The 25,788-nt window shown below is 33.9% G+C and overlaps 1 protein-coding gene across 1 annotated transcript in view; it reads right to left on the bottom strand.

Annotated features, from left to right (window-relative positions):
- The window catches only part of timmdc1 (translocase of inner mitochondrial membrane domain containing 1), a 101,412-nt gene that overhangs the window by 13,235 nt on the left and 62,389 nt on the right, over positions 1–25,788 (bottom strand). The window contains exons 5-6 of the mRNA XM_081394588.1: positions 20,572–20,639; positions 20,376–20,454 (exon numbers count right to left, since the gene is read on the bottom strand). Coding sequence (XP_081250714.1) covers positions 20,376–20,454; positions 20,572–20,639 — 147 coding nt within the window. The remainder of the gene's footprint in view (positions 1–20,375; positions 20,455–20,571; positions 20,640–25,788) is intronic.

The following is a 25,788-nucleotide window of genomic DNA, read 5'->3' as shown; positions in this document are numbered from 1 at the left end:
ACGTCTGCCGAGCCTGTGCTTTGGAGAGGATGACCGACGCCGAACCTGTGGCTTCTGTTCCTGAGCCGGTGGTGCCTGTTCCTGAGCCGGTGGTGCCGTATTTATTTCTGTTGGTTTATTGGTCAAGGCCCCGGATTTTAACTTGATGGTTTTTATGGCTCTACTAGCTTGTATGCCCCTAAGTTGACGAGCTAACAAGCGGTTGGGTTTGTCACCTTGTTCAAATTGTCTCTGCTTTATCTTTGATAAAAGGGTACTAATTTGGGCAGATAAGAGTGCATTATATTCATATTTTAGCTTCATAATACTCACCAAGATGGCCGCCGCCGAGCCTGTTCACGTCACGCCTGCCGAGCTTGTGTCTTCGGACAGGATGGCCGCCGCAGAGCCTGTTCACGTCACGTCTGCCGAGCCTGTGCTTTGGAGAGGATGACCGATGCCGAACCTGTGGCTTCTGTTCCTGAGCCGGTGGTGTCTGTTCCTGAGCCGGTGGTGCCTGTTCCTGAGCCGGTGGTGCCTGTTCCTGAGCCGGTGGTGCCGTATTTATTTCTGTTGGTTTATTGGTCAAGGCCCCGGATTTTAACTTGATGGTTTTTATGGCTCTACTAGCTTGTATGCCCCTAAGTTGACGAGCTAACAAGCGGTTGGGTTTGTCACCTTGTTCAAATTGTCTCTGCTTTATCTTTGATAAAAGTGTACTAATTTGGGCAGATAAGAGTGCATTATATTCATATTTTAGCTTCATAATACTCGCCAAAGTTAAATTGGACAATGTGAGTTTGAACTGATCATAGGTGTGATTGGCAAAGGACAAAAAAAGCAGGAAAATATACAGGAAAATATATTTTCCCGTTTATATTTTATATATAAAATATGTCACATGCCTGTCCTGTCTTGTGCTGCACATGGGTGTTTTGTTATTTTGGGCCATGTGCTCGTGTTATTGTCTGATCCCTCCCCCTTGTTATCTGATTATTGTTTGAGTTCATCCACCTGTTCCCTCCTGATTAGTTTCCCTTTATTAGTTCCCTCTTGTTTGCAGTCTGTGTCGGTACGTTGTCTTTTGTTTCCTGTTCCCCGAGATTTTCCAGAGTGTTCACAGTCTGTTATTGTTTTTGTATTTACTTAGTTCTGTTTTCCCCCTCGTGGGTTTTGTTTTGTGTTTTTATTAATAAATACTTATTTCTCCAGCTTTTGAGTCCTCACACCTTTTGTTTGTAGTCTGCCGTGACAGAACGTACCGACCATTATGAGGACTCAGCGGAGAAGAGAGGCGCAACCAGTCTCCTGTCCGCAATGGGAGCGGATTCTCCGGTTTCAGGAGTTGGTCTCCCTCCGTCAACGGGGGATGGAGGTGAGGGAGTTCGGTCAGAGGTTCCGTCGCGCTGCTGAAGGGCTGAACCTGGGCGAGGAGGCTTGCAGGGATCTGTTTAATTATGCGCTGGATGAACCAATGGACTGGCTGATCTGTAGAGATTTTGATCATGTCAGTTTTGAGGCGATGGTGGAGGGTTTCATTCGCCATCGGGAGAGGATCGCCAGGGGAGTGGTCTATGTTCCGGTGGACCCAGTTCCGGTGGTCCCAGTTCCGGTGGTTCCGAAACGGAGGAGGAGAAGGAAGAACCCCTCCGTGGCTATTCCGGTGGACCCAGTTCCGGTGGTCCCAGTTCCGGTGGTCCCAATTCCGGTGGTCCCGAGTCCGGTGGATGCAGTTCCGGTGGTCCCGAGTCCGGTGGATGCAGTTCCGGTGGATGCAGTTCCGGTGGTCCCGAGTCCGGTGGTCCCAGTTCTGGTGGTCCGGAGACGGAGGAGGAAGAGAAAGGCCTCCTCAATGACCTGTCCGGCGGCTCTTAACCCGGAGGCCATCCCGGAGGTGACTGCCATCCCTGACGCGTCGCCCTGGTACCTTGCCCTGCCGGTCTCGCCCGAGCTGCTCGCTCTACCAGCCCCGCCCAAGCTGCTCGCCCTACCGGCCCCGCCCGAGCTGCTCGCCCTGCCAGCCCCGCCCAAGCTGCTCGCCCTACCGGCCCCGCCCAAGCTGCTCACCCTGCCGGTGCCACCCCAGTGACCTAGCACGTCTGCCGATCCAGAGCCTGTGTCTTCAGAAAAGAGGGCCGCCGCCAGGCCTGTTCACGTCACGCCTGCCGAGCCTGTGTCTTCCGGCAAGATGGCCGCCGCCGAGCATGTTCACGTCACGCCTGCCGAGCTTGTGTCTTCGGACAGGATGGCCGCCGCAGAGCCTGTTCACGTCACGTCTGCCGAGCCTGTGCTTTTGGAGAGGATGACCAACGCCGAACCTGTGGCTTCTGTTCCTGAGCCGGTGGTGCCTGTTCCTGAGCCGGTGGTGTCTGTTCCTGTTCCTGAGCCGGTGGTGTCTGGTCCAGTTCCTGAGCCGGTGGTGTCTGTTCCTGAGCCGGTGGTGTCTGTTCCTGTTCCTGAGCCGGTGGTGTCTGTTCCTGTTCCTGAGCCGGTGGTGTCTGTTCCTGTTCCTGAGCCGGTGGTGTCTGTTCCAGTTCCTGAGCCGGTGGTGTCTGTTCCTGTTCCTGAGCCGGTGGTGCCTGTCCCTGTGCCTTGGCCGCCTGAATGGTCATCTCCGCCGTGGCCGCCCGAGGGGTTGTCTCCGCCCTGGCCGCCCGATGGACTGTCTGCTCCGCCCTGGCCGCCCGAGGGAAGGTCTCCGCCCTGGCCGCCCGAGGGAGAGTCTCCGCCCTGGCCACCCGAAGGGTCGTCTCAGCCCTGGCCACCCAAAGGGTCGTTTCCGCCCTGGCCGCCCGAGGGAAGGTCTCCACCCTGGCCGCCAGATGAACTGTCGTCTCCACTCTGGCCGTCTGCACAGCCTGCTCCGTCCTGGCCTCTTGAACCCTGTGGGCCACTCTGGTGTCCCAAACATTTTGTTTCTCCCGTCCCGCCCTGGTCTGTCCCTTCCGTCCCGTCCGGGTCTTATGGAGCCTCTGGTAGCCGCTCCATAGGGAGGGGGTAATGTCACATGCCTGTCCTGTCTTGTGCTGCACATGGGTGTTTTGTTATTTTGGGCCATGTGCTCGTGTTATTGTCTGATCCCTCCCCCTTGTTATCTGATTATTGTTTGAGTTCATCCACCTGTTCCCTCCTGATTAGTTTCCCTTTATTAGTTCCCTCTTGTTTGCAGTCTGTGTCGGTACGTTGTCTTTTGTTTCCTGTTCCCCGAGATTTTCACAGTCTGTTATTGTTTTTGTATTTACTTAGTTCTGTTTTCCCCCTCGTGGGTTTTGTTTTGTGTTTTTATTAATAAATACTTATTTTTCCAGCTTTTGAGTCCTCACACCTTTTGTTTGTAGTCTGCCGTGACAAAATATATAAAATATTTTATATATAAAAAAGCAGGAAAATATATTTTTAAAATATATTTTTATTTTATAATTAATTGATACCTGATTCCCTTACAAGAATTTTTGGCTAAAAAGTCACTGAATCGTTTCAGATCGTATCGTTCTAAATGAACCAATATCGTCCTTGAATTGTATCAACAACCACGAATCGCGATACGAATCGAATCGTTGTTAAAACGAATCGTTACACCCCTACTGCAAAGCCAACTCTGTGTTACAAATATGTTAGACCTATCACTTCTGCAACTTAAGATTGCTTTATTAATAATCTTCCTTTCATCATCTCAGCATCCCAGATAGCTTAGAAGAACTCAATATTGTGACAAACTTTTAACTCTCTCTTTTCCAGCACTTTAAACAAAGCTGCTCCTTTGCGCTTGAAGATTAAAAGAAAATAGTCCAATGCCATGGTACAGCGAGAACACTCAAGCCCTTAAGAGAACAGCCAGAAAAATGGAGCGCAACTGGAAGAAAACAAAACTAGAGGTATTTCGCATTTCATGAAAAGAGAGCACGATTGCATACAGGGAGGCCTTAAAAGCTGCTAGATCTGTTTATTTTTCAACCCTATTAGAAGAAAATAAACAAAACCCTAGGTATTTATTTGAAACAGTGGCTAAACTAACGAAAAATAAAGCTTCAAACCCAGACGTTTCCAAGCAGCACAGCAATAATGACTTTATGAACTTCACTTATAAGATTGATAATATCAGGGAGAAAATTATAACTATGCAACCGTCTACTACAATATCGCATCAGGCAGTGCATTGTAGTCTCCCTAAGGAAAAATTTGATTAATTCATTGCTATAGGAGAGGAAGAATTTTCTAAACTCGTTAAATCATCTAAATCGACAACATGTATGTTAGACCATATACCGACTAAGCTACTTAAAGAGATGTTTCCTTCCGAAACTACTTCATAAAAAAAAAAACGAAACTTGATCCTACAGAATTAGTCAATTACAGGCTGATCTCAAATCTACCTTTTCTGTCAAAGATACTAGAAAAGGCAGTCTCTTTACAACTATGTTCCTTTTTAGAAAGAAATTATATCTGCGAGGATTTTCAATCAGGATTTAGACCGTACCATAGTACTGAGACTGCTCTCATTAACCCCCTGAGGTCGACGGTATCGCCGGCGATACCAGCTCGCTTTTTTTTATCAGTGTAAAAGAAACTCATAAATACTCTGTTGACTTTGATTTTCCATAGGAGTTTCATACATCAATCGATTCTGTTAAATGTGTATTATTTTTGTGTATACTCACAATAAAAACAAAGTGTTGTGCTTTTCGCCAAATAAAGAAAAATAAACACGAAGCGAGTTCTGCCTTCTCTCTGTCCGTGTAGTCCATTCTGAAACGCGTCCGAAAATGAATCATAACTCAGCGAATACTTCTCACACAGGCACGTGAGATATGTCTTTATGAAGCTTGAAATCTCTTCTTTTAAATTAAGTAATTTATATAAAAAACAAATGTTTTCAACTCATGTAATCCGTTTGAAAGCAAGGAGAGGTACCGTTTTTCCTTCTCCCTTCATTATCTCTAAATGAGCTGCAGCCGCCCCGTCCCCGGCGCGATTCACATGTAAATAGTTAGGTGATCTAGTATGCATCGCATACACCCCCGATCAATGCCATAAAAACAGTTTCTTCATCAGACTTACTGATAGTTCATCGCGTTTTGAGTATGACACGCTTCTCCGGTAATAAAGACGCCCTTCAGATGATTCTGGACAGCGAGGAAGAATGCACCTTTTCCTCAGAGGAAGATTGTAACTCAGACGACGAACGGCAGCATTTTGAAGAGCGAATTCCGCCGAGAACCAAATTTCGGAGTAAGTTTTACTTAAAAGTCTTTTGTCTTTTATTTTTCGTGTTCGCATTTATGAGGAAAAAACAATATTACGTGACAGTTCTCCATTATGGACGTGAGCGCTCTAAAAAAAGCACTAAAAGACTTTCAAACTTTCACAGAGACCTCAAAACAGAAAGTACAAATCCTTTCTTTAAAACGAATTTCATTTTGTATCAATTGTATCTTAATTTTAATAATTTTTTCATTAACAAATTTCCTGGATTTAAAGTAAATATAGGCTAGCAATCACAACATAAGGTGCTTGAACTGGAGATCATCATGAACCAGACCGTAGCCTACTCGCCTCACATGTCTAAAAAATGTGAAATATATTTACAGAAAGCTGGTTCTAAACAAAACCATCCAAAACACTAGCCTACTGCGAAGATCGCGAGTCAATAGCCTATCGTCAACTTCATCTTTGCCAGAAGTTAAATTTAAATCGCGTGTGTGAATGAATGATGATGTTTTAGCAAACTGTATTGCTATACTGAGATGAGTAAAAATCGACTGAAATATGAATACATAGATAAAATGTAGGCCTATAATCATTTTTTTTTTACAAAGAAAGAGTACACTTTAAATATTGTTGAAATTGTAATTATTGTTGTAATTGTAACCTTTTTATTAAAATAGCAAAACATATTTACAAGATAGATGTATCAAAATCTTAAATGGTCAATATAAGTCTTCTTCTAAATATATCTTTTGTCCTTGCATTGTGGCTCAGTCAGTTTCACACCTGAATGAATGGCTAATTATACAGAGTGGGTGGGACATTGTATTCTAAGGTGTAAACCACTCCTCGTTCACGCCCATCTCGCATATTGGCTTTCCAAGCAAAACCTGTTTTACATCAATTTAAATCAATGTATGGTTTTATGTGAACGATAAAGCAAGACTATTTTCACATAATTTTGAAGAAAAAACTCTAGGCGAGGACATCCATTAGTCAAAAGTCTTATTGACACATATTTACTATGTGTTTTGTGGCCTTATTTCAGAATTTTTTTTTTTTTTTTTTTTTTAAATAACCATGCATAAACATTATTCTCTCAAAAATGAAAACATGTACATACACGTGGCTCACATATTATTGTAGCCCTGTTTGTGCTATATAGAGTGAATTTACACCTTTGCCATTAATATGTTTATAAGCAACTGAAAAAAGCACAAATGTCAGGGCATGTCAGAACATCTCAAGGGCCCCAAAAACAGCCCAGACCCCAGAGGGTTAAAGTCACAAATTATTTGCTCTTATCATCCGATCGTGGTTGTATCTCTCTATTAGTGTTACTCGATTTTAGTGCAGCATTTGACACCATCGACCACAACATTCTGTTAAATAGACTCGAAAATTATGTTGGCATTAGTGGAATTGCATTAGCATGGTTTAAAGGGGGGGTGAAATGCTCATTTTCACTCAATCTCCTGTTAATCTTGAGTACCTTTAGAGTAGTATTGCATCCTTCATATCTCCAAAAAGTCTTTTGTTTTATTATATTTTTAATTGAAAGATTGGCTGTACCGAGTCTTTCCGGAAAAAAACGAGCGGCTGGGGGCGGGCCGTGTGGGCGAAGCTTAGCTGTGCTAACGCGCCGAGCTAACAACACACAGAGACATTTGTTCAACAGTTTTACTCACCATTCCAACGCACGACCGCGAACCTTTATCATTGTGACTGCTCGATCCTTAAGCATTAGACGATCTGCAAATCCGTCGATCTTTGTTTATAAAACAATCATCGTCGAAATGCAGGGAACAACAGTCTTACACAACTCCGTTTATGCTCAGGAAAACAAACTCCATCCACGGGTTCCTTAACGCTGGGTTCTTTGGGAATCTGTGCAGGGTTGTCTTGCCCTGGCAACCAAAAACACACTTCTTTGGTGACATTGACTTCCCAAAAGCCGGGCAGGGCGCTTTGATGGCGAACTGCTTTCACTCTCTTGCTCTGTTCTACGAGTGCGCGCGCGCCCGCGATCTTACCGGAGAAGTGCCCTTAGGACCCATATAAGGAAATTCCGCTCTATCTTACGTAAGACAGAGCCATACTCGAAAAAAACTTTCCGAAACTTGTGACAAACCGGAAGGAGTATTGTTGGAACAAAAATACTCCTTCAAACGTACAACTTAGTTTTTGAAACTTTGTCCATGTTTAGCATGGGAATCCAACTCTTTACCAGTGTAAAAAACTCAGTATGCATGAAATAGCATTTCACCCCCCCTTTAAATCATACTTATCTGACCGTTATCAAGTCATCTTCATTTATATAGCGCTTTTAACAATGAAGATTGTTCCAAAGCGGCTTTACAGAGATACAAGGATAGTTTAAAGTAACAGAGACTGTTTTGGCTTTATAGCAGTTCTTGAATATAAGTTATTTTCCAGCTAAAGTTAATTTGATTGATTCACTTCCATCGCAACGATCATTAGTTATTAACTTAGGGGCCGCTAACACGACACCGTTTTAACAGGAAACTCTACACAGACTTTAAACGCGAAACCTGTGAGAACGCTGATGGCGTGCACATGCGTATTATGAGTTCAGTCTATTGGTAGGGAATTACAAACCTGCGCACATAAACACGCGTTTGAATCTATGTGCGCAGGTTTGTAATTCCCTACAAACCAAGCCTTAAAAACTACTTGTCTGGCCTTAACATTTTTGATACAGAATTGTATCACTTTGGGGTAGATACGCGAACCAAATTTGCCCGACAACGCTTTATCTGTAGAGTGGTAAAGGGATCCTCCATAAGGAGAAACTAGTTTAGCACCCTGCTATGAAATCGGGTCCAGGTGCAGGTCCTTCATCAGATCTGGATACAGCCCGGATCCGGCAGGCTGCGGGAAAACCTCGGGATAAAGCTTTGGCTTTAAGATATCTATCTTCTTTTTTACTAATAACTAATCTTTCTTTCTTTCTTTCTTTCTTTCTTTCTCTTTCTTTCTTTCTTTCTCTCTCTCTCTCTCTCTCTCTCTCTTTCTTTCTTTCTAACTAATCTATATATCTTTCTAACCAATCATTCATTAAGTTGTTTCATTAAACTTTTTCTATCTCTCTATCTATCTATCTTCAAACTTCTATCTATTTATCTATTTATCTATCTATCTATCTATCTATCTATCTATCTATCTATCTATCTATCTATCTATCTATCTATCTATCTATCTATCTCTTTCTACCTGATCTATCTTTCTTTCACACTATTTTTTTATTTCTAACTAATCTTTCTTTCTTTTTAACTAATCTTTATTTCTTTCTTTCTTACTAATCAATCTTTCTTTCTTTCTTACTAATCAATCTTTCTTTCTAACTAATCTCTTTCTTTCTTACTATTCTTTTTTTTCCTAACATTTCTTTAATTTTTTCCTAACATTTTTTTCTTTTTTCTTAACATTTTTCTTTCTTTCTTTCTCTCTATTCTTTCTTTTTTACTTTTCTTCCTTTCTAACTATTCTTTCTTTCTTTCTAACTATTCTATCTTTCTTTCTTACTATTCTTTCTTTTTTCCTAACATTTTTCTCTTTCTTTCTTTCTCTATTCTTTTTTACTTTTCTTCCTTTCTAACTATTCTTTCTTTTTTACCTGTCTTTCTCTTTCTTTTCTTTCTTTTGAACTTTTCTTTTTTCTTTCTTTCTTTCTTACTAATCTTTCTTTCTTTTTAAAACTGATCTTTCTTTCTTTTAAACTAATCTATCTTTCTTTCTTACTAATTTATCTTTCCTTCTATCTAATCTCTTTCTTTTCTTCTAACTAATCTATCTTTCTAACTAATCTATCTTTCTTTCTTACTAATCTATCTTTCTTTCCTTCTATCTAATCTTTCTTTTCTTCTAACTAATATATCTTTCTTTCTAACTAATCTATCTTTAACTAATCCATCTTTCTTTTTATTTTTTCTAACTAATCTAACTTTCTTACTAATCTTTCTATCTTTCTTTCCTTCTAATCTCTTTCTTTTCTTCTAACTAATCTATCTTTTTCTAACTAATCTATCTTTCTTTCTTACTAATCTATCTTTCTTTCTTACTAATCTATCTTTCTTTCCTTCTATCTAATCTCTTTCTTTTCTTCTAACTAATTTATCTTTCTTTCTAACTAATCTATCTATCTTTCTTTAACAAATCCATCTTTCTTTTTATTTTTCTAACTAATCTATCTATCTTTCTTACTATTCTTTCTTTTTTCCTAACATTTCTTTTTCTTTTTTACTTTTCTTTCTCTTTCTTTTTTATTTTTCTTTCTTTTTTCAAACTGATCTTTGTCTTTCTAATCTTTCTTTCTAACTAATCTATCTATCTTTCTTTAACTAATCCTTCTTTCTTTTTATTTTTCTAACTAATCTATCTATCTTTCTTACTATTCTTTCTTTTTTCCTAACATTTCTTTTTCTTTTTTACTTTTCTTTCTCTTTCTTTTTTCTTTTTCTTTCTTTTTTCAAACTGATCTTTGTCTTTCTAATCTTTCTTTCTAACTAATCTATCTTTCTTTCTAAATAATCCATCTTTCTTTTGTTCTTTCTCTTTCTTTCTAACTATTCTTTCTTTTTTACTTTTCTTCCTTTCTAACTATTCTTTCTTTTACTTTTCTTTCTTTTTTAACTTCTCTTTCTTTCTTTCTTTCTTTCTTTTACTTTTCTTTCTTTCTAACTATTCTCTTTTTTACTTTCCTTTTTAATTTTTCTTTCTTTCTAACTAATCTTTCTTTTTCAAACTAATCTTTCTTTCTAACTAACTAATCTTTCTTTCAAACTAATCTTTCATTCTTTCTAACTAATCTTTCGTTCATTGTTTCTTTCTAACTAATCTTTCTTTCATTCTTTTTTCAAACTAATCTTTCTTTCTTTCTAACTAACTAATCTTTCTTTTTTCAAACTAATCTTTCTTTCTTCAAACTAATCTTTCTTTCTTTCTAACTAATCTTTATTTCTTCTTTCTAACTAATCTTTCTTTCTTTCTTTCTCTTTCTAACCAATCTATCTTTCTCTTTTTCTTTCTAACTATTCTCTTTTACTTTTCTTTCTTTCTAACTAATCTTTCTTTCTCTTTCTTTTTTCAAACTAATCTTTCTTTCTTTCTAACTAATCTTTCTTTTTTCAAACTAATCTTTCTTTCTTTCTAACTAACTAATCCTTCTTTCAAACTAATCTTTCATTCTTTCTAACTAATCTTTGGTTCATTGTTTCTTTCTTTCTTTCTAACTAATCTTTCTTTCTAACTAACTAATCTTTCTTTCTAACTAACTAATCTGTCTTTCTTTTTTCAAACTAATCTTCCTTTCTTCAAACTAATCTTTCTTTCTTTCTTTCTTTCTTTCTTTCTTTCTAACTAACTAATCTTTATTTATTTATAACTAATCTTTCTTTCTTTCTAACCAATCTATCTTTTTCTCTCTTTCTAACTAAACTTTCTTTCTTTTTCTTTGTAACTAATCTTTCTTTTTTACTTTTCTTTATTTCTTTTTAACTTCTCTTTCTTTCTTTTACTTTTCTTTCTTTCTAACTATTCTCTTTTTTACTTTTCTTACTTTTTAACTTTTCTTTCTTTCTCTTTAACTTCTCTTTCTTTCTTTTACTTTTCTTTCTTTCTAACTATTCTCTTTTTTACTTTTCTTTCTTTTTAACTTTTCTTTCTTTCTAACTAATCTCTTTTTTTCAAACTAATCTTTCTTTCTAACTAACAAATCTTTCTTTCAAACTAATCTTTCATTCTTTCTAACTAATCTTTGGTTCATTGTTTCTTTCTTTCTTTCTTTCTTTCTAACTAATCTATTTCATTCTTTTTTCAAAGTAATCTTTCTTTCTTTCTAACTAACTAATCTTTCTTTCTTTTTTCAAACTAATCTTTCTTTCTTCAAACTAATCTTTCTTTCTTCAAACTAATCTTTCTTTCTTTCTAACTAATCTCTTTCTTTCTTTCTTTCTAACCAATCTATCTTTCTCTCTTTCTTTCTAACTAATCTTTCTTTCTTTCTAACTAACTAATCTTTCTTTCTTTCTAACTAACTAATCTTTATTTCTTTCTAACTAACTAATCTTTTTCTTTTTCTAACTAATATTTCTTTCTTTTTTCAAACTAATCTTTCTTTCTTTCTTCAAACTAATCTCTTTCTTTCTAACTAACAAATCTTTATTTATTTATTTATTTCTAACTAATCTTTCTTTCTTTCTAACCAATCTATCTTTTTCTCTCTTTCTAACTAATCTTTCTTTCTTTCTTTCTAACTAATCTTTCTTTTTTTACCTTTCTTTCTTTCTAACTAATCTCTTTCTTTCTTTCTTTCTTTCTTTCTTTCTTTCTTTCTTTCTTTCTAACCAATCTATCTTTCTCTCTTTCTTTCTAACTAATCTTTCTTTCTAATCAATCTATCTTTTTCTCTTTCTTTCTAACTAATCTTTCTTTCTTTCTAACTAACAAATCTTTATTTATTTATTTCTAACTAATCTTTCTTTCTTTCTAACCAATCTATCTTTTTCTCTCTTTCTAACTAATCTTTCTTTCTTTCTTTCTAACTAATCTTTCTTTTTTTACCTTTCTTTCTTTCTTTCTTTCTAACTAATCTCTTTCTTTCTTTCTTTCTTTCTTTCTAACCAATCTATCTTTCTCTCTTTCTTTCTAACTAATCTTTCGTTCATTGTTTCTTTCTAACTAATCTTTCTTTCATTCTTTTTTCAAACTAATCTTTCTTTCTTTCTAACTAACTAATCTTTCTTTTTTCAAACTAATCTTTCTTTCTTCAAACTAATCTTTCTTTCTTTCTAACTAATCTTTATTTCTTCTTTCTAACTAATCTTTCTTTCTTTCTTTCTCTTTCTAACCAATCTATCTTTCTCTCTTTCTTTCTAACTATTCTCTTTTACTTTTCTTTCTTTCTAACTAATCTTTCTTTCTCTTTCTTTTTTCAAACTAATCTTTCTTTCTTTCTAACTAATCTTTCTTTCTTTCTAACTAATCTTTCTTTTTTCAAACTAATCTTTCTTTCTTTCTAACTAACTAATCCTTCTTTCAAACTAATCTTTCATTCTTTCTAACTAATCTTTGGTTCATTGTTTCTTTCTTTCTTTCTAGCTAATCTTTCTTTCTAACTAACTAATCTTTCTTTCTAACTAACTAATCTGTCTTTCTTTTTTCAAACTAATCTTCCTTTCTTCAAACTAATCTTTCTTTCTTTCTTTCTTTCTTTCTTTCTTTCTAACTAACTAATCTTTATTTATTTATAACTAATCTTTCTTTCTTTCTAACCAATCTATCTTTTTCTCTCTTTCTAACTAATCTTTCTTTCTTTTTCTTTCTAACTAATCTTTCTTTTTTACTTTTCTTTATTTCTTTTTAACTTCTCTTTCTTTCTTTTACTTTCCTTTCTTTCTAACTATTCTCTTTTTTACTTTTCTTACTTTTTAACTTTTCTTTCTTTCTCTTTAACTTCTCTTTCTTTCTTTTACTTTTCTTTCTTTCTAACTATTCTCTTTTTTACTTTTCTTTCTTTTTAACTTTTCTTTCTTTCTAACTAATCTCTTTTTTTCAAACTAATCTTTCTTTCTAACTAACAAATCTTTCTTTCAAACTAATCTTTCATTCTTTCTAACTAATCTTTGGTTCATTGTTTCTTTCTTTCTTTCTTTCTTTCTAACTAATCTCTTTCATTCTTTTTTCAAAGTAATCTTTCTTTCTTTCTAACTAACTAATCTTTCTTTCTTTTTTCAAACTAATCTTTCTTTCTTCAAACTAATCTTTCTTTCTTCAAACTAATCTTTCTTTCTTTCTAACTAATCTCTTTCTTTCTTTCTTTCTAACCAATCTATCTTTCTCTCTTTCTTTCTAACTAATCTTTCTTTCTAACCAATCTATCTTTTTCTCTTTCTTTCTAACTAATCTTTCTTTCTTTCTAACTAACTAATCTTTCTTTCTTTCTAACTAACTAATCTTTTTCTTTTTCTAACTAATATTTCTTTCTTTTTTCAAACTAATCTTTCTTTCTTTCTTCAAACTAATCTCTTTCTTTCTAACTAACAAATCTTTATTTATTTATTTCTAACTAATCTTTCTTTCTTTCTAACCAATCTATCTTTTTCTCTCTTTCTAACTAATCTTTCTTTCTCTTTCTAACTAATCTTTCTTTTTTTACCTTTCTTTCTTTCTTTCTAACTAATCTCTTTCTTTCTTTCTTTCTTTCTTTCTTTCTTTCTTTCTTTCTTTCTTTCTTTCTAACCAATCTATCTTTCTCTCTTTCTTTCTAACCAATCTATCTTTTTCTCTTTCTTTCTAACTAATCTTTCTTTCTTTCTAACTAACAAATCTTTATTTATTTATTTCTAACTAATCTTTCTTTCTTTCTAACCAATCTATCTTTTTCTCTCTTTCTAACTAATCTTTCTTTCTTTCTTTCTAACTAATCTTTCTTTTTTTACCTATCTTTCTTTCTTTCTTTCTTTCTAACTAATCTCTTTCTTTCTTTCTTTCTAACCAATCTATCTTTCTCTCTTTCTTTCTAACTAATCTTTCTTTCTAACCAATCTATCTTTTTCTCTTTCTTTCTAACTAATCTTTCTTTCTTTCTAACTAACTAATCTTTCTTTCTTTCTAACTAACTAATCTTTATTTCTTTCTAACTAACTAATCTTTTTCTTTTTCTAACTAATCTTTCTTTCTTTTTTCAAACTAATCTTTCTTTCTTCAAACTAATCTCTTTCTTTCTAACTAACAAATCTTTATTTATTTATTTCTAACTAATCTTTCTTTCTAACCAATCTATCTTTTTCTCTCTTTCTAACTAATCTTTCTTTCTTTCTTTCTAACTAATCTCTCTTTTTTACTTTTCTTTCTCTTTTAACTTCTCTTTCTTTCTTTTACTTTTCTTTCTCTTTTAACTTCTCTTTCTTTCTTTTACTTTTCTTTCTTTCTAACTATTCTCTTTTTTACTTTTCTTTCTTTTTAACTTTTCTTTCTTTTTAACTTTTCTTTCTTTCTAACTAATCTTTCTTTCTCTTTAACGTCTCTTTCTTTTTACTTTTCTTTCTTTCTAACTTTTCTTTTTCTAACTAATCTTTCTTTCTCTTTCTTTTTTTAAACTAATCTTTCTTTCTTTCTTTCTAACTAATCTTTCTTTTTTCAGACTAATCTTTCTTTCTTTCTAACTAATCTTTCTTTCAAACTAATCTTACATTCTTTCTAACTAATATTTGGTTCATTGTTTCTTTCTTTCTTTCTTTCTTTCTTTCTTTCTTTCTTTCTAACTAATCTTTCTTTCTTTTTTTAAAATAATATTTCTTTCTTTCTTTCTAACTAATCTTTCTTTCTTTCTTTCTTTCTAACTAATCTTTCTTTCTTTCTTTCTTTCTAACTAATCTTTCTTTCTTTCTTTCTTTCTTTCTTTCTTTCTTTCTTTCTTTCTTTCCAATCTATCTTTCTCTTTCTTTCTAACTAATCTTTCTTTTTAACCAATCTATCTTTTTCTCTTTCTTTCTAACTAATCTATCTTTCTCTTTCTTTCTAACTAATCTTTCTTTTTAACCAATCTATCTTTTTCTCTTTCTTTCTAACTAATCTTTCTTTCTTTCTTTCTTTCTTTCTTTCTAACTAACTAATCTTTCTTTCTTTCTAACTAACTAATCTTTCTTTCTTTCTAACTAACTAATCTTTTTCTTTTTCTAACTAATCTTTCTTTCTTTCTTCAAACTAATCTCTTTCTTTCTAACTAACAAATCTTTATTTATTTATTTCTAACTAATCTTTCTTTCTTTCTAACCAATCTTTTTCTCTCTAACTAATCTTTCTTTCTTTCTTTCTTTCTAACTAATCTTTCTTTTTTACTTTTCTTTCTCTTTTTAACTTCTTTCTTTCTTTTACTTTTCTTTCTCTTTTTAACTTCTCTTTCTTTCTTTTACTTTTCTTTCTTTCTAACTATTCTTTTTTACTTTTCTTTCTTTTTAACTTTTCTTTCTTTCTAACTAATCTTTCTTTCTCTTTAACTTTCTTTTACTTTTCTTTCTTTCTAACTATTCTCTTTTTTACTTTTCTTTTTTTTAACTTTTCTTTTTCTAACTAATCTTTCTTTCTCTTTCTTTTTTCAAACTAATCTTTCTTTCTTTCTAACTAATCTTTCTTTTTTCAAACTAATCTTTCTTTCTTACTAACTAATCTTTCTTTCAAACTAATCTTTCATTCTAACTAATATTTGGTTCATTGTTTCTTTCTTTCTAACTAATCTTTCTTTCTTTTTTAAAAATAATATTTCTTGAACTAATCTTTCTTTCTTTCTTTCTAACCAATCTATCTTTCACTCTTTCAAACTAATATTTCTTTCTTTCTAATATTTCTTTCTTTTTTCAAACTAATCTTTCTTTCTTTTTTCAAACTAGTCTTTCTTTCTTTTTTCAAACTAATCTTTCTTTCTAACTAATCTTTCTTTCTTTCTTTCTTTCTTACCAATCTATCTTTCTTTCAAACTAATATTTCTTTCTTTCTAACTAATATTTCTTTCTTTCTTTTTTCTTTCTTTCTTTTTTATAACTAATCTTTCTTTTTTCAAACTAGTCTTTCTTTCTAATATATCTTTCTAACTAATCTTTCTTTCTAATATATCTTTTTTCTTTCTTTCTAACTAATCGTTCTTTCTTTCTAACCGATCTATATTTCTTTCTTTCTTTTCTTTCTTTCTTTCTAACTATTTTCTTTTTTAACTAATATTTGTCTTTCTTTCCAACTAATCTTTCTTTTTTTACAAACTAATCTTTATTTCTAACTAACCTGTCTTTCTTTTTTCAAACTAATCTTCCTTTCTTCAAACTAATCTTTCTTTCTTTCTAACTAACTAATCTTTATTTTTTTATTTCTAACTAATCTTTCTTTCTTTCTAACAATCTATCTTTTTCTCTCTTTCTAACTAATCTTTCTTTCTTTCTTTCTAACTAATATTTCTTTTTTACTCTTCTTTATTTCTTTTTAACTTCTCTTTCTTTCTTTTACTTTTCTTTCTTTCTAACTATTCTCTTTTTTACTTTTCTTACTTTTTTACTTTTCTTTCTTTCTAACTAATCTTTCTTTCTCTTTAACTTCTCTTTCTTTCTTTTACTTTTCTTTCTTTCTAACTATTCTCTTTTTTAATTCTTTCTTTTTAACTTTTCTTTCTTTCTAACTAATCTTTCTTTTTTCAAACTAATCTTTCTTTCTAACTAACAAATCTTTCTTTCAAACTAATCTTTCATTCTTTCTAACTAATCTTTGGTTCATTGTTTCTTTCTTTCTTTCTTTCTTTCTTTCTTTCTTTCTAACTAATCTTTCTTTCATTCTTTTTTCAAACTAATCTTTCTTTCTTTCTAACTAACTAATCTTTCATTCTTTTTTCAAACTAATCTTTCTTCAAACTAATCTTTCTTTCTTTCTTTCTAACTAATCTCTTTCTTTCTTTCTTTCTAACTAATCTCTTTCTTTCTTTCTTTCTTTCTTTCTTTCTTTCTTTCTTTCTTTCTTTCTTTCTTTCTAACCAATCTATCTTTCTCTCTTTCTTTCTAACTAATCTTTCTTTCTAACCAATCTATCTTTTTCTCTTTCTTTCTAACTAATCTTTCTTTCTTTCTAACTAACTAATCTTTCTTTCTTTCTAACAAACTAATCTTTTTCTTTTTCTAACTAATATTTCTTTCTTATTTCAAACTAATCTTTCTTTCTTTCCTCAAACTAATCTCTTTCTTTCTAACTAACAAATCTTTATTTATTTATTTCTAACTAATCTTTCTTTCTTTCTAACCAATCTTTTTCTCTCTTTCTAACTAATCTTTCTTTCTTTCTTTCTTTCTTTCTTTCTAACTAATCTTTCTTTTTTACTTTTCTTTCTCTTTTTAACTTCTCTTTCTTTCTTTCTTTTACTTTTCTTTCTTTCTAACTATTCTCTTTTTTACTTTTCTTTCTTTTTAACTTTTCTTTCTTTCTAACTAATCTTTCTTTCTCTTTAACTTCTCTTTCTTTCTTTTACTTTTCTTTCTAACTATTCTCTTTTTTACTTTTCTTTCTTTTAACTTTTCTTTTTCTAACTAATCTTTCTTTCTCTTTCTTTTTTCAAACTAATCTTTCTTTCTTTCTAACTAATCTTTCTTTTTCAAACTAATCTTTCTTTCTTTCTAACTAACTAATCTTTTTTTCAAACTAATCTTTCATTCTTTCTAACTAATATTTGGTTCATTGTTTCTTTCTTTCTTTCTAACTAATCTTTCTTTTTTACTTTTCTTTCTCTTTTTAACTTCTCTTTCTTTCTTTCTTTTACTTTTCTTTCTTTCTAACTATTCTCTTTTTTACTTTTCTTTCTTTTTAACTTTTCTTTCTTTCTAACTAATCTTTCTTTCTCTTTAACTTCTCTTTCTTTCTTTTACTTTTCTTTCTTTCTAACTATGCTTTCTTTTTAACTAATATTTCTATCTTTCTTTCTAACTAATCTCTTTCTTTCTAACTAATCTTTCTTTCTTTCTAACCAATCTATCTTTCTTTCAAACTAATATTTCTTTCTTTCTAACTAATATTTCTTTCTTTTTTCTTTCTTTCTTTTTTTATAACTAATCTTTTTCTTTTTTCAAACTAGTCTTTCTTTCTTTCTAACCAACTAATCTTCCTTTTTTCAAACTGATCTTTTTTTCTAACTAATCTTTCTTTCTTTCTAATATATCTTTCTTTCTAACTAATCTTTCTTTTTTCTTTCTTTCTAACTAATCTTTCTTTCTTTTTTTAACTAATCGTTCTTTCTTTCTAACCGATCTATATTTCTTTCTTTCTTTCTCTTTCTTTCTTTCTTTCTTTCTTTCTTTCTTTCTAACTATTCTTTCTTTAACTAATATTTCTCTTTCTTTCTTTCCAACTAATCTTTCTTTTTTACAAACTAATCTTTATTTCTAACTAATCTTTCTTTTTTCAAACTAATCTCTTTCTTTCTAACTAACTAATCTCTTTCATTCTTTTTTCAAACTAATCTTTCTTTCTATCTTTCTTTCTTCTTCAAACTAGTCTTTCTTTCATTCTTTTTTCCAAACTTATCTTTCTAACTAACTAATCTTTCTTTTTTCTTTTTAACTAATCTTTCTTTCTTTCTAACCAATCTATCTTTCTCTTTCTTTCTTTCTTTCTCCTACTTTCTTTCTTTCTTTCTTTCTTTCTTTCTTTCTTTCTTTCTTTCTTTCTTTCTTTCTCTTTCTTTCTTTCTAACTAATCTTTCTTTCTAACTATTCTTTCTTTTTTAACTAATATTTCTATCTTTCTTTCTAACTAATCTTTCTTTTTTCAAACTAATCCTTTCTTTCTAACTAACTAATCTTTCTTTCTAACTAATCTTTCTTTCTAACTAATCTTTCTTTCATTCTTTTTTCAAACTAATCTCTTTATACCTAACTATCTTTCTTCTTCAAACTAATCTTTTTCATTCTTTTTTCAAACTAATCTTTCTTTCTGACTAACTAATCTTTCTTTTTTCTTTTTAACTAATCTTTCTTTCTTTCTAACCAATCTCTCTCTCTCTTTCTTTTTCTTTCTTTCTTTCTTTCTTTCTTTCTTTCTTTCTTTCTTTCTTGCTTTCTTTCTTTCTAACTAATCTTTCTTTCAAACTAATCTTTCTTTCTAACTAACTAACTAACTAATCTTTCTTTCTTTTTTCAATCTAATCTTTCTTTCTAACTAATATTTCTTTCATTTTTCAAACTAATATTTCTTTCTTTCTAACTAAACTTTCTTTCTATCCAATCTTTTTTTTCTTTCTTTCTTTCTCTTTCTTTCAAATATCTTTATTTCTTTCTTCCTAATATTTCTTTACTAGAAACATGGTAAATCATGTTAAACCATGCTAGAACAGTTTAAAACTTTTTCAAACTTTCTGGCTAGGCTTTTTCAAGCCACCTAGTTTCCTATTATCACTGTAAAGCTGCTTTGAAACAATCCATATTGTAAAAAACGCTATATAACTGAAGGTGACTTGACTTGACTAGTGAGGTAAAAACATAGCATAATTATTTGTGTATCTGACTCAAAGTATTCCATTTATTATGTCTGTTGTGATGTTAAACAACGCATTAAAAACGGGAGATTATTTCTACATGTCAGCGGGAAATTTACTGACACATTATCCTCTCATGCCGTTACAGATGTAGCATTTTTATTCTATTTCTGTACGAGATGAGAATAATATCTTGCGTCAAGAAAGAGTTTTTTACCACCGCGGTGGACCAACTACCAACAACTGGGGGTTGAGGGAGTGTGTGTGTGTCAATTTAATACATTTTGAAATATAAAACAATAATAAACAAGGCTCAATAATGCTTTTGATTTTCACAGATGACTGCTTTGTGCTGTGTTCGGACCTAAAGACTTTTATTAGGACAATATAATTTTAGTGATATTGTTATTAATTTGTAAATGCATTGTTTTTAGTGTCATTAAATGTTTTGTTAATGTGCTATGGAAACAAAACAAAATGCTGACGAACAACGATGCTATAGCCTATTCATCTTGACAAACAACAACTGTGTAACAGGCTATGTTTGATTCTGTTATGATGTATTCATTCTGGATGTACTGGCACTCGTAGATAGCCATAGATAGACATAGATAGGCATGGGTCATGCGCACTTTTTTACTGGAGTGTCGTGGGTTTTTGGGCTAGTACACACGTGTTGCACTTAAAGTGGATCAGAGTTCAGACGGTTATCGTTTATTGTTTTCTTATTGCTGAGTGTTTAATCGAACACTGCACAAACACTCGGTCACAACTGTATGATGCGTCTCTTTTATAACAAGCACTCTTGACAATTTGTGGATACATCACCTTGCAAATTTAATTTTGATGTGGGATGTAGTTTTATAGTCAGTTTTAAAAACATTTTCATCGAGGAGAACTTAATCCTCATACGCACGTGTCGGTGATGTCACAAATGTGATGTCGTTATGAAATTAGGGAAGGCAAATGAATTGTAAGTCCTAATATTAATAATAATAACACTAGCCGTATAGTAATTTAATAGCCTACATTAATGGGAAAAAAAGCCAATTATCATCTTGATAATATCGCCATTTGCGATATCTCTGACTATAGACGATACTATTGTCTATCGGCAAAACCAGAATACACACACAGAATATCTATCTCTTTCTCTCAGTGTTCTACTCACCCCATCACAGCTCCTATGGCTGTACCAGCCAGCAGCCCTCTAAGTCCCAGATTCAGCCGGAACAATCCTCCTGTTGCAGCTAAACACATAAACATTGTCATTCATTGTTGTCATCTTAGTATAAAGCAAAAATTCTATGAAAATCTACATAAAAAAAACCCTACTAAACAATCAACAAATAAGTTTATGAACTTACCACCTGCAACAGTAAAATGGCTCAGAGCATCTTTGTCTCTATACACTGTCAAGCCAGTATTTACAGTGCTGTGTAAAAAATAATAATAATAATTATATACATTTGAATAGCATGTGTTTTTCATAATTGGTGAAACTGACAGCAGGATATATCCATGGTTTTTAAAATCAAATTCAAGGCTTTTTAAGACCTGCACGGGTGAGGTAGGGCAATGTCTATGGCAACATCCTAAACATGCAGGGCTCACATTTAATAAGATCATAGTCCATCAACAGTGTTGGGAGTAATGCGTTACAAAAGTAATGTATTACAGTAACTTAGTAGTGTAACGCAGTAGTGTAAGGCATTACTAATCAATTTTCAGTAATATCTTGCACTTCTTCTTCTTGCTTTACTGCTACTTCCTGAAAACAATTTCACCTGATGATTTGAATAGCTCTTTTTGTAATGATTTTTGTAATTTTTGTAATTCTGGGATGATTGGGGTAATTGTGTAGGGTAGGCCTAGTCAGTGCTTGAAGTGGGGGTAAAAAGGTGCCGGTACTCTCTTGCCTTACTCTCACCGCCTTCACCCAGGGCCGGATTAACAATTTCCTGTGCCCTGGACAACCAGACTCAAGACTCCCGTAGTTAGGGGGGTTCGGGGGCATGCTCCCCCGAGAAAATTTGGATTTCTCTGATCTACATATAAGCAATTTAGGACTTTTGAAGGCCAAAAAATTATAAGAAATAGGCTATCTTTAAAACCTTGTCATTAGATTATTTATCAATAGGCTACCTGCTCTCTCCTCATCTTTATATTTATTTTCTCTCAGTCTTCTTATCCTGGACTATTTCTTCCCCTCCTAAAGCTGAACTTAAGCCGCTAAAAGCCGCCTAGTGCATCTGCATAGAAACTAATAAACAAAATACAAATATAAATACAATAAAACACAAATACACGAGAAATAAAGCGGTGCTTTATGTTTTTCAGGTAAATTAACTGTATTAAGTATTAATACAGTTTATCTTTTGACTAAACTTTGATGAACTTTGGTGACACAAACAGCTGCAGGTATATTGGGTGCTGTCCCTTTAAGACGAATGCGCGTATCTAATACCGGTAATGACACGCGTCCGTTTTATTTTGACTGCGTTTACAGGGAAACTCGTTGAGACGGACACTGGCTTATTTTTTCGTGCACATGTCTGTTCAAACACAAATAGATAAGAAAGAAAAGGGAATTCGGTGTTCACGAACTTCACGTGCTGTCTGCGACTGCGTGGCTCTGTGCGCCGACAGACCATCTACACTTGGATGTTAAACATAATATATATAGCCTGATACAGCAAAGACAAAGTCGGCAGTATTGACGGCAAAATAGGCTACAGAATATTTCGTTCTGTAGGCCTATTGACGGGGCAATATTTGAAAATCGATAATTAGGTCTATTTTTTAAATTACAATTATATATGCATTTGTCAAAACCGAGAGACTTTCCAGCATCAAAATGTAATTTATTAATATGTATTTGCGCCTTCTATTTTGTCTGAAAACTTCCAACACTCTTGCGTGTCGCGTGAAAAATAGGCAGTGGTTGCGGTTCTATTTCTAGCACGCGGTTTCGGCGCGGCTCGAGAAGTGTGTGTGTCACGCAGGCATTGTGCTCTAACACAAGCTCTAACCAGTTAACATGAGAGCCGACATAAAAACGGACACTCCACGCCACGCAGAGAGAAATGTGATGCAGTGGCAGATCCAGAGTGAGACAGAAACACTAGTGGTTCACGCTTGCGCACATACTGCTGGTTTGGCGCGCAGTGTTCTGATTCGCTTATTTCCTATTTACTTGTTGGTGGACGCAATCCAGAATTACTGTTGTTTAAATTATAATCAGACCCTCTCAACCCCCCCCCCCCCTCCTAAAAAAAAACTCTTCGGATCTGCACGATTCACACAAGTCACCCAAACTGACGTGAAAAAAGCGGGAGGCGCAGAAAAGCGCGATGTTTGCACCCCTGGTCAATAGCCGTGTGTGGTGTCCAAGTTTGTAAATAACGACTAAATGAACGACTTCTGATATATTTGTATGGCGATTTATTTCATTGATCTCCCTCTTGCTGGTGTACCTTTGTATTGTGTGACATAGTCCAGTAAAAGCGTGTTTAGGGCAGGTTTTTACGGTGACCGGGAGGGGACATGTTCGGTTCACTTATTTTTGTCGTGGCCACAACATATAAACTCGTGGGAACGTGATATTAAGTCGTGGGAACGTCATAATATCTCGTGGGAACGTCATATTAAGTCGTGGCCACGAGATCATTTTGTTGAGGTAACGACATCATTATGTCGTGGCCACGCGATGCAAAGTCGTGGCCTCGAGATCATATGTTGAGGGAACGATATATTTTTCTCGTGGCCACGAGATCATTTTGTTGAGGTAACGACATCATTATGTCGTGGCCACGCGTTGAGGGAGCCACAGCGGCCAATACTGTAACCGTACCATAGACTGGGCTACAGCAGAGATGGAGATGACAGAAGAAATAACATTTTACTTTAAATTAGGAATGTCATATAAAGATATAGTGCGGTCTTTGGCATTAAGACATGGGTACGTTATAAGTGAAAGACACATGAAGCGCATTCTTAGACTTTGCCGCACGCATATTTAGGGACCGTCTCAAAATTACATGCGACATTGGCATAAACATTTCTAACTTCAATAGCATTTGAAGACAACGACTTACAGTCATAAAACCAACTGTACACTGTTCACCCAGGTCTCATGTATGATGCACACCTTTTAGATTTTTATGACAACAAACTGCTAAATCATATGCAAATATTGTAGGCATATTTCACTACTGCCACATACCTGACACCTAGATGAACAATGTACAGTTGGTTTTATGACTGTAAGTCATTGTCTTCAAATGCTATTGACCTTTAAATGTGGTCATATTCTGTATATGATCCCACACAGTAGTGAAATACATAGCATTATTTGCATATGATTTAGCAGTTTACTGTCATACATATCAAAAATATTAAAGGTGTGCATCATACATGAGATATGAACAATGTACAGTTGGTTTTATGACTGTAAGTCACTGTCTTCAAATGTTATTGAGCTTTAAATATTGTCATATTCTGTATATGATCCCATACAGTAGTGAAATTCATAGCAATATTTGCATATGATTTAGCAGTTTATTGTCATAAATATCAAAAATATTAAAGGTGTGCATCATACATGAGACCTATATGAACAATATACAGTTGGTTTTATGACTAAGTCATTGTCTTCAAATGATATTGAGCTTTAAATATTGTCATATTTTGTGTATGATCCCATACAGTATGTGAAATAGGCCTACAATATTTGCATATGATTTAGCAGTTTATTGTAATAAATATTAAAAATCTAAAAGGTGTGCATCATACATGAGACCTGGGTGAACAATGTACAATTGGTTTTATGACTGTAAGTCATTGTCTTCAAATGCTATTGAAGTTAGAAACGTTTATGCCAATGTCGCATGTAATTTTGAGACGGTCCCTAAATATGCGTGCGACAAAAAAAGTCTAAGAATGCGCTTATCTTTATAACGTACCCATGTCTTAATGCCAAAGACCGCACTATATCTTTATATGACATTCCTAATTTAAAGTAAAATGTTATTTCTTCTGTCATCTCCATCTCTGCTGTAGCCCAGTCTATGGTACGGTTACAGTATTGGCCGCTGTGGCTCCCTCAACGCGTGGCCACGACATAATGATGTCGTTACCTCAACAAAATGATCTCGTGGCCACGAGAAAAATATATCGTTCCCTCAACATATGATCTCGAGGCCACGACTTTGCATCGCGTGGCCACGACATAATGATGTCGTTACCTCAACAAAATGATCTCGTGGCCACGACTTAATATGACGTTCCCACGAGATATTATGACGTTCCCACGACTTAATATCACGTTCCCACGAGTTTATATGTTGTGGCCACGACAAAAATAAGTGAACCGAACATGTCCCCTCCCGGTCACCGTAGGTTTTACAGGAGTGCCGCGAGGCATGATTTCGTTCTCTGTGCTCGCGTTGGCCAGTGGAAAAGCGGTTAATGGGAGAATATGGTAGAAGAAGACTCATTCGCGGGATGGACGCATGCGCGTTTGTTCTGTGTTTTCTTTCTAACCAGAGAGCAGTCTGTTTTCTTTCGTTTTGAATTGTTCTGTTTAAAAATAGACATGTCTGACAGTGAGGCAAGTAGGCACTGAGTTTCGGTTCATTTATGAGACGCGCTTCAGTTCACGTGTCGGCGCCTCCGTGTCCTGATGAGCTCTTGTCTACTATATCTTATTTATTAAATCCAGGCAATTGGTTGATGAAACATTGATTAAAATTAAGATACAATTAATACAAAACGAAATTAAATTTAAAGACATGCTTTGTGCTTTCTGTTTGAGGTCTTTGTGAATGTTTTAAAGCAGTCTTGTAGAGCCGCTTTCAGAGCGCTCACGTCCATAACGGAGAACTGACACGTCCGTAACATCGTTTTTTTCCTCATAAATGCGAACACGAAAAATAAAATAAAATGAATATATTATGTTCTGTGGAGAGCCAACCCTTCTTCATCCGGTGGGTAGTATTACTTTTGGTTTGCTTAGTGTAATTCACAGAATTACTAAAAAATATTTTGCTACCTAAAAGTTAAAGATTTTTGTGTCACGCATGCATGCATGTCTATTTCCCTCATATTAAATAGAAAACGCATGTGTGTAGACTGATATTTTTCTAATATCTGGACTCCTTTATTAAGGGAGTAGCCTATGGATATATAAACAGTCGTTTCAATATATTGGTATTAAATGCATTTTCTGAGAATTTATATTTCAAGTTTTTACAGCAAATGTCACGTCCATAACGCTGGAATTGCCCAATTTTAAAGAATTTATTCTCAACTAGTTTTGTGGTGTAGGCACGTATTTTAGAATGTTAATTTCACATAATACTAATAGTAATTTAAAGATGTGGTAGCTTTGGATCTGGACGGGAAGGATAACTCTGGGAGTTGGAAGGGGTGTGTCGTGATTCTGCCTCCTCACACCGCGCACCGTGACACAGGTTCGTGGATCTGAGTGTCGCGGTTTCATATCACATATCTTTACAGCCCTAGGCATTTTAGAATGTTAAGTTCTACTTCTGTAGTTATTTTGGTGAAAGTAACTCAAAAGT

Source organism: Scardinius erythrophthalmus (genome assembly GCF_964197995.2).
Source record: "Scardinius erythrophthalmus genome assembly, contig: HAP1_SCAFFOLD_46, whole genome shotgun sequence".
Classification (NCBI taxonomy): Eukaryota; Metazoa; Chordata; class Actinopteri; order Cypriniformes; family Leuciscidae; genus Scardinius; species Scardinius erythrophthalmus.
This window is presented reverse-complemented; position numbering and strand designations above follow the sequence as displayed.